Raw genomic sequence first — 12,433 nt, 5'->3', positions numbered from 1 at the left:
AAATATTTTGTTTTTTATATATTATTAAAAAAAACTTCTACACCTTTCCATTTTATATAATTAATGCTTCTCGCTTGCAGTTTGTTTGCAGCTGACAGATTTTTGCGTTTTACTTATCGTCGCCACAGTGTTAAATCAAATATAATCTTCGTTCTTGTGTTAATACATTCGCGATAAATATTGGACTTTAGACGGTGAAAATGCATCGTGCATGCAATTAATTTAGTCATCATGACTAGGTATCTCACCAAGTATATCTAATCATTTAATTTTAAAGGAATTGAGAGAATTTCGTATATGTGTATCTCAAAGATTAAGCTTTGTTGTGTGCTTAATTACGAACCCATGAATAGTAAATGCTAATTTCGACATTACATTACATATATTAATCGCGATATAATTATACACACGTCATTGTTTTTGTCTTTACGAAATTCCGTTACCAAGAAAGAAGAACGTGATTTTAAAGAAACGTTTCCTGTTGTTCGCTTCCTGGTGACCGTGATGATTCAGGATAATGACACACACAAGGACTTATCATTTTCCACTGATTGCTCATAATCATTTTCTTTGTAAAAAATAAAATAAATTTCATGTCGCCAAATTATTAGTTAAAATATAAATAATTGATCAATTTTAGACTTTGCTATAAAATATTATTTGGTTTTAAATGACAAAAAGAGGTGTGCTCGGCATTTTATGATTCAAATAATAGAAATAAAATGGGTTAATATGAATTTATATTCATTCAATGTAATATATATGCAGAAGAAATTTCTCGGCTCTTTAAAGATTACACGGGGCGCCGTTTTCTCATTGTACAACCTTGATTCACGCGCATGCACGACAAAGCGAGGTTGTGCCGTACTGGCGGAATTTCTATCCACGTTTACGCGAATGTCGACCTTACAGAATCATCGTTAGTACTCTAGGAGAGCATGACGAAGAGCGAGCGGGTGGAACGATGATAGAAAATAGGAGTGGGAGAATATAATTCCTCGGGCAAGTGAGGGGAAGAGAAAGAACGAAGGAGAAAGGAGAGAACTGAGCCACTCCGGGTCGATACTCTAGCACTGAACCCGTTGGTGATACTCACCGAGTGCGGTTGCACCAAGGCGAGTACATCCGCACCGAGGTTGGTACCAAAGGCTATTTGCCTGGTATCTACAACGTCGAGAGGATTCAGTTCGTTCAAGAGAGAGGGATGCCAAGCACAGGGCGGAAATCCTGGTTCCGTGGACACTTGCACTCGCGAACGAGGATCGAACTTTGGGTTTGGCACTCTGACGCAAGTCTGTCGTTTCGCCACGTACGTCGTGGTCGATTACATATTGTGATGTTTATTATATCCGTGTTGGAATACACGTAGGAGTAGATATACTTCGTTAATAATAATTGAGGCTCCTTTATTTCTCTATGTGCAGTCTGACGAATACTATAAAAGGCAATTAAACAGCCAGTCGTAGGCAGTTAAACAATGATTGCAATGAGAGAAATGTATTTTAACGTAATACATCTAGAATTTATATCACACACATACGTAGATTTTCCTACTTTCATTCATTCTACGAATTTCTGTATCAATTTCGAGATTTCCTGTCATATGGCTCGAAAATTGTCTAGATAATTTTATAAAGATAAAACCCATCTACGCGTTTCTTCAAAAACTTTAAGAAGAAAGAGAAAATCTAGAACTTTGATATATTTTTTATTTTTGCCAATGTAAAAATAAACATTTAATTTAAAAACTATTGATTATATTTTCAACAACTAATAAGAAAGAATATATTGACAGGAAAAAACATAAGAGAGAATACCATTTAATATAAGTACTTATTAATTTTTTCTTCAATCTACATTATCTTGACACGTTGATATTTTTTTTTATATTCAATATTTCTTGACATTTGAATATTTAATCTTGACGTTGAATATTTAATTTTTATTGTCACGGTTTTTTCTCCGTTCTTTTCAGCGAACTTTACACCTATTTGCATTATTAAGAATAATGTTTTTCTGCTTCCGTCATTCTTAATCTTCGAGTTTTCATCAGTACATATTGGTACCAATCAATAAAAGGTAATGAAATACGTAGTTTTAAAGTAGCGTTTTATGAATTGAGCAACAAATCCTCACAAACAATTTCCCTAAGAGCGCAACATATTCAAAAGATATTCAGAGGATATCCAGAGGACATTCGAACATCCTCAGGATGTTCTCTGAACGTCTTCGGGATATGTGTGCTGTTAGGGTTCCTGTTCGAGAGAAAAAATTGCTATTTTATGCGAAATGAAAGCTGCATTAATGAACTGATAAAAAAAAAACAATGCTAGATTTTCACAAAGAGATTGGTATTATTTAGATTTCTCACTTTGTTTCAAGTTTTTAAAAATTTGACACAAATTGGATTAATTCAATATGAGACTTGTACCATTTTTATTTATAAAATAATAAAATTTGTATCACTCTCTGCTCAAAATTTTTGCTTGACAAGAAAAGATAATAGAAATGAAATGAGACGCGTACATATATTGCCAGATAAAGAAGCACCGCTACTTGAATTGATTTATATTTGTTATCAGAAGATTGTAGATTTTGCTCGTTGGAAAATTTTCAGATAAAGACAATTTATTTTACTTGAAGAGATATTAGTTCAAGGACTCTTTCGAGTCAATAAAGCCATCGGACACGATCTGTCTGCGAGCATGTCCGGGCACGTGTTAAAAGCCTCAGGTGTTTCTTGATACACGGGATGACGGGATGACAGACGTACGTGCCAAGATATCCAATGCAGATATTGCTATGTTATGATAATACTGTGAATATGCCAGACCATGTTCTAACATTTAAAATTCTAATGTACGTTAAGGAACAACTTGTTAAAAAGCAACGATAAATAATCAATTTCGAACTATGAAATAATGGTGGGTAAGAATACATACGATAAATAATTTCATAATGTCTTGGAAATGTCTCATCATCTCTTATTTAAAGCATAAGTGATCATAGAATAACTAATCTAATCTGAACTAATCGCCAAACGATCGAAAGATCACAAACGAAGGATCGAAGTTCAACATTGATCTTTTTTCTATCACGTACTCTTTTGTCACTTGCGTTCTTCGCACCATTGTCAATAGTAATTCATATGTTAAGTGCACATGCACGAAGCAATGATAATTTTATATTAATTATCCATGACTAATGACCTCGATCTAGAAATCGCGCCGCACATCCGTCGATCCTGTCTTTGTTCGCAGAATAAGTCACGTGACGCAGAGATATGGCTTTATATGATTACTAAATGAACGATTCAAATCCATCGATTCGCGTGTACGAAATGAGCAAGGCATTTGTGTAGGTGTTACAAAACAGAGACGCTATCGTGTAATTACAGATACGTTCGCACACCAAGTTTTGCATAATAAAATCGTTTGCTTACAACCGTTTATTATTAGAAATTGTCAACAAAAATGATCATTTAAATATAAGATCTACACTATATCACGCACTCTGTCTAAAAATATACATATAAATGTGTCATGTAATGTAAAATCAAACAAATTTATGGCAAATTTTTACAAAGACACATCGTATGTAGAAATTATGTCAATTTTATCAATTTACAAATTAAACTCTTAAAAATAATATACTACATGGTTTTAATTATGAATATGTAATTTTCTAATATTAAGATATTTTCAAATTGAAAAAAATTGTTTAATTATATTTTTATTCCTTATATCTTTCTTAAAAAGTTTGCGCCTCTCAAGAACATGAGATATTTGGAAGACCTTTGTCTAATGCTCTAATGCATAAAGTGCCGCAGGTGGCGTGCATACTTGGCGTGATTCATTCACAAAATGCTGCAAGTTACAAGATTGTCGCGCACCGTAAAGTTTCGTCTGATATTTAATTAGAGAATAAATTGTTTCAATAAGCGCAAAGTGCAACCGTAATGTGTCAAATGCAGCGAAATTAGAGAAGAACCGCGATAATCCTTTGTTCGTTAACTCCTACTTGATGCTCTTTTCTTGCATGTCTCGGGACTGTTAATTGTTGACAAGTGGCGATAATGAAAAGGAAAGAGGAGAAACTACTTGAATATTGCAAACGTTTCGTTCTGTTAATTCAGAGAACAAATATAAAATATTATTGAAGAATAAAGTGTGCAGGATGTATAATGAATTCGATGTTGACTTGATAAAATTGCAATTGAATGAAGTATTTAATTCTGAATCGATCGTTTATTTTCTACCCGGTACTTTTGCCACGACATCGTACAACGCGAAGCTCAGTCATGCATTTCGAATGCAAATTCTTTCGGGGCCGTTCGTATAGTCGGCCAAGAAAATTACTCGTTCCCCCGGGAACGTGATATCCCCATAATTACTTCCTAATCGAACAACCCGCAGCGCGAGAGCGAAGGTTTCAATTTGCGGCGCAAAGTAGCAACGCCTTTATACCAAGAAAACGCGCAGCCCACTTTTCTCTCTCGATCCTCTCGCCGCACGCTTCCCTCTTCTCGCCAACTCTATTTAAATGCCCTCTTCCCCGTCGTCCTTCCATCGGGCTTCCCCGTTTGACTTCGAATTACGAGCCGCTGCTGCGCGCTCCCGGGGAATGAGAAGTTTATGAACGCCTAGAGAAGAGAGGAGATGCATCATGCATCGCCGCGGTTTTCTCATCGTATCGTTAACCGCGCGCATCGGCGAACGCACACGATTCTTATTTCTTATTCGTTCTTTCTTTGTCCCTCTTCTCACCATTCTCGGCCACGCAAATTGCCGATTGTCCAGCGAGCCATTGCCGATCGGAAGAATGAGTAATCTAACTTTCGTCAATGTTTTTATCGTGGAAAACGTGTGCTAATTATAATTATGTATCTCTCGAAGGTTGCGCGATACACAGTTCTGAGACGTTATTAATTCATTATGAATTATTAATCATATCTCGATAGCTGAAACCACTTGAAGATATTTTAAGACGTGTAACGCTTCAAGACTCACAGTCGTATTGTGTGAAGAGATATTTCTACAATTTCACTCTATCGATTTTTCTTCATCGCAATAATCTCGCTTTCCAATCTGTTTTAATATAATTGGATGATTCAATTCTCATGTATGAGAATAAGATGAATCTGATTTGTGAAGTTTGAAAGTGGATTTTGCAAATTACTGGCTTATTTGATCTCATATTACGATCGAACACATTTCCATTTTATAGATGTTTTCGATGAAACATGAACTTTGCTTAGTTCTCTAGCAAAGGTACAAGGATCACCGTTCCGCTACGTAATATTTAATCTTGAACTCTCATCCTGGATACAGAGATCTGTACCTGTAGAAATGCCTCGTCGACCAATAATCGTCATGTCCCGACAAGGCCGTGACTCAGCTACGTTGCACCCGCTCGGTGCAACTGCACTCGCCGTAACACTTGGACCGTGAAAAGAGAGTATATGCGCTCTTTATTCTGTTCCCAGTAGATGTACAAAGGGCTGGGACGTGGCCTCGGCACAGTCTTCCTTTTCCTTCTCTCTCGTTCAAATATATAGATTGCAATTCTCAATTTTACATATTACAATTGACAATTATGTAAACGACAATAAACTTTGTTTCTAGTGAAAAATATAGATGCCGATAGATACAGCTTCCTTGTACCCGTGCAGTGAGATTAAAAAATCTTATTTGCATACATATGTATATGTATATTGTAAATAAATTGAGTTCTAAGTGAGCCTATAAAATAATACAATTTTATTTTATTCATTTAAATGTTATTTACGAGAAGAAAGGATTATGTGTAGTTTCGTTGGGAAAATATGAGAAATATGAGCAAACTTTAAAATTCGCTATAACATAATGTTACTGCATATACACGCGAGAAATAATTGCATTTTTTTCAGGTACCAGTACCTATCTTCTAATCATTCACTCACATGTTGTTTACACATTCGTTATTATCGGTGGATTTAATATATTTATCAGAGATGAAGATTATACGTATCTCAACGAGGTAACGAGTGGTAGGTCAGCAATCGTTTGGTTGAAGTGTACTCAAAACTGCATTCAAATTGTGAGAAAAGGGTTACGCGTACATTGGTCAGCCTCTTCAAAATATTACTTTTCAATTACAATATAATTTTTACAGTGAAAAAAATTCCAATAAGAATCTCATTATATTGTATTAGTAATGTTGTTTATCAAAGTCGCATATATTTTATAATATATGCTGTCGAACTTTGTTGTATCAAATAAAAAAAAAGTTATTACTTCCATTGTAATATTCCATTGCGTTATTAAAATAAGTGAGCAAAGTTTTCAAGAAGCAAAGAGTTTTTTGAGAAATAAATAATTGGCACGTGTATTGCGTAAATTGCGGAGAAGAGACGCATCTTGTAAAAAAAAAGAAAAAAAAACGACATGGCATGCTTATTATACATATATCATCTATGATAATTTAATATCTTTTTTATTGATGAACGTTTAGAAAGACATGCAAAATTATGTGACAACAAATAAAACGCATTTTATTTGCATAAGATAAACTGAAAAAAAACAGACAAAAGTATATAGAAAAATAAAAAATAAGTTATGTGCATTGAAAGAAAAAATATTCTACATATTTTATATTATTAAAAATTGCATAGATTTTATAGTGTTTACAACTACGTCGTTTTATGTCGGTTTTATTAATATAATAGAAATTCGAGTAATCTCGCTTTTGAATCACCTTTTGAAATAAACAAATATATGCGAAATATGTAAGTGTATGCATAAGAGAACGAATACAATAGAGTTGCTTTCCATTTACATCAAAACTCATATGAACCTCACTTCTGTCTTTCTTCAACATCCATCTTAAAAAAAGACAGAAGTGAGATTTATCTAAGTTTTGATGTAAATGGAATGCAACTATCGTGTCTGAAAGATAAAATTGTTATTCCAATCATGAGATAACGATATTTCTTGATTGTAAAATGCAACATCCCGCACTACACGCATGTATAGCTGGTTGCCTGCAATAATGGAAGCATTTAAAAAAAAATTATCTTTGTGTATGTATACACATATAATTGTGCAATTAAATTGCGAAACATCTCTCTGCGCAATATCTCTCATTAGTCATAGCGTTTTTATTTTGTTATAAGCATATGAAACAAAATATTCCCGAAAATAGAAAACATGATAAAATTTTTATCATATACGATACGATACTTATTGTTAGCGATAGTAAGCATTATTATAAAATAGTAGACGCGCTCGAATTTTAAGCCCACTTTGATCAGATAGCTAAGAATGATAAAACATTTTACACATAATTAAAAATATATAGAATTATATATACTTATTTTACAAACGTGGATATGTTAATATATTTGTCTAAAGTTTCTATTTATTATTGAAAAAAAAACTTTTTTTAATTAACGAATAAAATAATTATAAAATCGTTTTGATCTACGATGAATCCCTTTTTATGTCTAGAATTTTTTATAAATACAAATGACGAATACAAATGACAAATATTAAATAATTTTCTTCAATTTTTTTCATTAAAAACGTATAGCTTCGTTCCTAATAGGCATGTAACTTAAAAATATATTCAGAAGATATCCCGAAAATATCTTTAGGCAATAAGATATCTTCGAGATATCTTCTTTATATGCATGCTGCGTAGGTTTTGTTTTTAGTTTAAATTATAGGCACTTCTAATAATATAAAAAAGACCAACACACTTTTTGTATGTACGTACAATAAGCCATTCGAATACAAACTCATCTTGAAAAGTGAAGAATTTGAATTTTTTTCGTGTATTTTCTTTGATTTTTGCGTACGTCCTTGCCACTTTAATTCGTGAAGAGCAACGCTTGGCAGATTAAAGGCGCGCAGTAAAGAGGGATATCGCGCGGTTTGTGTGCGAGCGAAACAGGGAATCGTCACGAGAGGAAGGACAGAGACAGAGGTAGAGTCGCGATGTGGGATAGTTGCGATGAGAGCGAGTGCAGTGAGTTGACTTCGACGAGGACGATTGATTTCGTGAAGCCCGAGATGTTCGAGCCCACGGAACAGGGGAAGGTGAGCGGGACCTTTTTCCGGATATAGTCCTGGTTGGGCGAGGTCCTGCCGAAGGACGATGCGCCGGTCAGAAGAAACTCGATCACGCTGTCGTGATTGCAGACGAGATGACGTTCTCGGAATGCATCCGCCCACATGTATCTTATCGTGTGTTCCACGCGAAATTCAATCATCACGGAATAATCGCGGAAATGTCGGGACAATGGCATTCGATTAATCGCGTAAACGCATTCGCCGATTTAATCGAAGAACGTTCTATTGTCTCGTTTTTCGGTCCGTGAAGAGGTTAGATTTCCTTCTAGCATTCCGCGAATAAATTTCGAGTGACTCGTCCGTTTTTTTCGTCGAGCATGAATCTCGCGAGAATCTTATGAAAAAATGTCACGTGGCAGCGCAGGTGATTCATATTCTTCATGGAATTGACAATATAATTTTGTCCTTGACATTTTGTAATCTGTTTATAAACAGTATTATGGTATGCATTCGTTATCATGTACAGTAATTGTCAATCATTACGTTAAATTATAGTGCATATCACGTAGGTGCTCCGATAGATATGCAATTATTACAATTCTCTTTTTCAAATTTTCACTTTACATGAACGTTATTTATGTTCTTTTGTTGGTATTAGGATCTGTGCATCCACACAGGCGTTGTACTTCGTGGAGCAAATGCAAGAGAGGATGAAGTTCATAGTTCAGGAACACTCAACATTGTGGAATATGTAAGACTTATTTCTTATTGCGATTAATATTATTTATATATACAAATAGATTCTATAAAGCTCATTTATTTTTATATCGTTGCAGAGTTTTGGCAAGTGTATAGAATGGAAGCCTATAGAAGATTCTGTCGTGTCGGAATGTCAAGATCAAGATCCAGAATGGTCTCTTGTGGACACACATACGAGAAGAACTCGTACAAACTCAGAAGGTCCAGACTCTCGTACGAGAACTGTTAAAATATATTTCTCCGATTTAAAGTCTTTTCGAGTGAATCATGGTGGACAACAACTTATCTTTATGCAGAGGGATGGTACCACCTATGTTGCCTTCTTTCAGCTTTGTAACGCTGAAAGTTTTGTTAATTCACTGAAGGGATTTATTAAATTCGTAAAATCACGCTCGGATAAGAACTTGTATCTTGTTTTGGATGAAGTAGAGACTGTGTTAAAGCGATCCTTTGCCGAGTTGGATCTGTTTCAAGAAAATACTTCAGATTATGTATGGAAGTTTGTGAAAAACTTACATAATCGTCCTTATGAAACAACAATGGAGGCTTTCAGTAAACTCGCAGATATTTGGTGTAAGTGGATAGATTTATGTTTTACTAAAATCACTGCATTATAATTTGCTGTAGATGCAAGCATATTTAAAAGCATATGTTATTTATGACGCAATATTATATATAATATATGCTTTTAAAAACGCTTATATCCATATATAAATATGTACATATACATACACACACATGTATGTGTGTGTATGTGTACAATATATATTACATTTATATAATTATATTACAGTGTATAAAGAACCAGTAAAACGGCCTGTTGAAGAGGCAGTCGCCGACCTATTAAATCAATCTCTTACAATCGATCCTCATCCACGTGTATCTGTATCTGTATCTGGAGAAGGATCCGGAGAGGAATACGAAGTAATTGGAGTTGGAGTAGATTTACCTCCGCGACCACCATGTCCACGTGGTACATATCATACTCTATCATTATATAAATATATAAATGAAGATGTATAACGCAGAAATTATCAGAATTCTTATATATAAAATTTTTAATCGCATGTATGTATTAAGTATTTAAAGAGTTTTATTTTGTCAGGTACACCATTGACACAAGAACAATGGGAAAAGTGTAAAGATTCAGAAGGAAGAATTATTGATCCAGAGGCTATCAAAGAAATCATCTTCCGAGGGGTATCTATCTAACATTTTTTTCAATGATGATATTTTAAATATAATGTATGTGACATAAGTTATATGTGTGATAATTTCTTTCATCAGGGTATTGTTCCATCATTGCGTTTTGAAGTATGGAAATTTTTATTGAATTATTATCCATGGAAATCGACACACAATGAAAGATTAGAATTGAAGAGAAAAAAGACTGATGAATATTTCACAATGAAATTGCAATGGCGTACATTCACATCCGCGCAAGAGAGTCGATTTTCTGACTATAGAGAACGAAAAAGTTTGATAGGTAAAGCAATCATCCTTTTATCATTTATATAAAAACAAAATGTCTTTACATTTTGAAATAAGGATTATATACCTTTTAATCTCTTGTTTCAGAAAAGGACGTAAATAGAACAGACCGAACACATGCTTATTATGCAGGAGATAATAACCCTCACTTAGAACAATTATATGATATACTCATGACCTATGTAATGTACAATTTTGATTTAGGATATGTTCAGGGTATGAGCGATCTGCTCAGTCCTATTTTATTTTTAATGGACAATGAAGTTGATGCATTTTGGTGCTTTGTTGGATTCATGGATAAAGTGGTAAGTTTGATATCCTTCGCATAATAGTATAAAATACAATGCTTGCAAGTATGTGCAATTTTTATTATTTTAAAACAGAGCACCAACTTTGAGATGGATCAAAAAGGCATGAAAGCGCAATTATGTCAATTGCATACTTTATTATGCACTACAGAACCACAATTGGCATATTACCTGAATAGACATGATTCTGGCAATATGTTCTTCTGCTTTCGATGGCTGTTGGTACTTTTTAAACGAGAATTTAGTGCGATTGATATATTAAAATTATGGGAAATACTATGGACTGGTTTACCTTGCAAAAACTTTCATTTGCTTATATGCGCAGCTATTTTGGACACAGAAAAAAATATTTTAATAGAAAATAATTATGGATTTACAGAAATATTGAAGGTAATTTCCAAAACTTTTTCATACAACCAATGTTTTATCTCTATCAAATTCTGAAAAATTGTATAATGTTGTTTACAGCATATAAATGATTTGTCACTTCATATTGAGTTACCATGGACAATTTCTAAGGCAGAAGGTATTTACTATCAATTAATGTCCATAGAAGATCAGATTCCTGATGATGTTCGTGAAATTATCGGATTGGAACGATTACACAAGACGACATCAATGAATGGAAGCGATGATGAGACAATTAATAATAGCCGAGTAAATGGAGCTCGAGTTAATAATTCGAGAAGAAATAGTTCAGGTAGCGCCAATGTCAAATTAGGAGACGATGAAGTATCATTCGAACGTGGATTGAATATGTCATATATGTGAGGTCAGGACTGGACCTTTATAATGATTTACTAATAGAAAACTGATTGAAAGTCTCTCCATTTGAAGAATCAAATATCTGTTAAAGTTCTTATCTGAGATCTTATACATATTATTTCAAAAATATTATTGACAATATTTTCCATGTGTGGTTTTCAACGAAAATTAGATTAAAAAATAAGCAATGCTTTCAGAATTTTTCGAAAATACATAAATAATAGCATATTTATATAAACAATGATCAGATTTTTTAAATTGATAGAATATTTTCTTTTTCTTTAAATATTATAATTGACTGATTGTAATTATAAGCTTGAAATTCTAAAACATAGAAAATGAATGTAATGGATACATTCTCAAAAAATAACTAAGTAGTGTGTTGAATTTTGAGATATTTATAATATTTATTGTATAGAAGGACGAAAAGAGAGACAGATATTACAGTATTTGTGTGTGCAAAACATGTATAGGTATTTCAGTGCAAAAAAACTTTGTCTCACTGTAAATGGCTGTAAAGTGCAGAAACTTTCAAGTTCAGAAGCAGGAAGATATAATATCTCTGGATCTTGACAAGTGTTATGTATGCATAACTTTCACTTTAGTTAAAACCTCTTTTTTAGATTTGTATAAAACCTCACAACATTAAACTGTATATTTCTAATAAAAATCACTTATTTAATCTTTCATATATTTTTAATTTTCTCATTTTGCGTTGTGTCTATATTGACAATTTATGGTATCTTTATATAGTAGTCATTTAACAAATCTATTTTCTGTTCAGAATTGAAATCTATAGAAAAAAAACTTACATTGTTTTTTTTTTGCATATTATAAAACTAATTATTCAGAAATTATAATTATTTAACAAGCATTTTTGTGTTTTCTATCTATAAAATAATACAAATAATATATATAATATATATAGAAATTATAATACAAAGAAAGATGTATATTAAAAAAGCAGTTATCATTTATATAAAAATAAATGTTTTTACTTTTTGAAATAAGGATATACTAATCTAATCAAAATTAGTATATTAAATAGAATCTATCTTA

At 33.0% G+C, this 12,433-nt stretch overlaps 1 protein-coding gene across 2 annotated transcripts; it reads left to right on the top strand.

Annotated features, from left to right (window-relative positions):
* The first annotated feature begins 7,858 nt into the window (after nt 1-7,858).
* On the top strand, nt 7,859-12,061 carry Tbc1d15-17 (TBC1 domain family member 15/17). Of its 2 annotated transcripts, none has more exons than XM_029303452.2 (9): nt 7,859-8,078; nt 8,710-8,802; nt 8,888-9,383; nt 9,604-9,783; nt 9,916-10,010; nt 10,098-10,296; nt 10,389-10,606; nt 10,685-10,999; nt 11,078-12,061. In XM_029303452.2, exons 1-9 carry the CDS (start codon nt 7,977-7,979, stop codon nt 11,378-11,380), a joined length of 2,001 nt encoding a protein of 666 aa, XP_029159285.1. In that variant the 5' UTR covers nt 7,859-7,976; the 3' UTR covers nt 11,381-12,061. The 2 variants fall into 2 exon arrangements, with proteins under 2 accessions (XP_029159285.1, XP_085339932.1); XM_085483806.1 differs by lacking the exon at nt 7,859-8,078 and adding an exon at nt 8,373-8,475.
* The last annotated feature ends 372 nt before the right edge of the window (nt 12,062-12,433 follow it).

The sequence above is a fragment of the Nylanderia fulva genome, unplaced genomic scaffold, assembly GCF_048542155.1.
Source record: "Nylanderia fulva isolate GAGA-0341 unplaced genomic scaffold, ASM4854215v1 Scaffold27, whole genome shotgun sequence".
NCBI lineage: Eukaryota > Metazoa > Arthropoda > Insecta > Hymenoptera > Formicidae > Nylanderia > Nylanderia fulva.
Note: the sequence above shows the minus strand (reverse complement) of the source record. Positions and strands in the feature narration are given on the sequence as shown.

What these genes read in the sequence shown, in the direction of transcription:
- Tbc1d15-17 (XM_029303452.2), top strand. Translation starts at nt 7,977, where the DNA reads ATGTGGGATAGTTGCGATGAGAGCGAGTGCAGTGAGTTGACTTCGACG. An exon ending in AGCCCACGGAACAGGGGAAG is followed by an intron (nt 8,079 to 8,709) that starts GTGAGCGGGACC and finishes TGTTGGTATTAG; the next exon opens with GATCTGTGCATCCACACAGG. An exon ending in CACTCAACATTGTGGAATAT is followed by an intron (nt 8,803 to 8,887) that starts GTAAGACTTATT and finishes ATATCGTTGCAG; the next exon opens with AGTTTTGGCAAGTGTATAGA.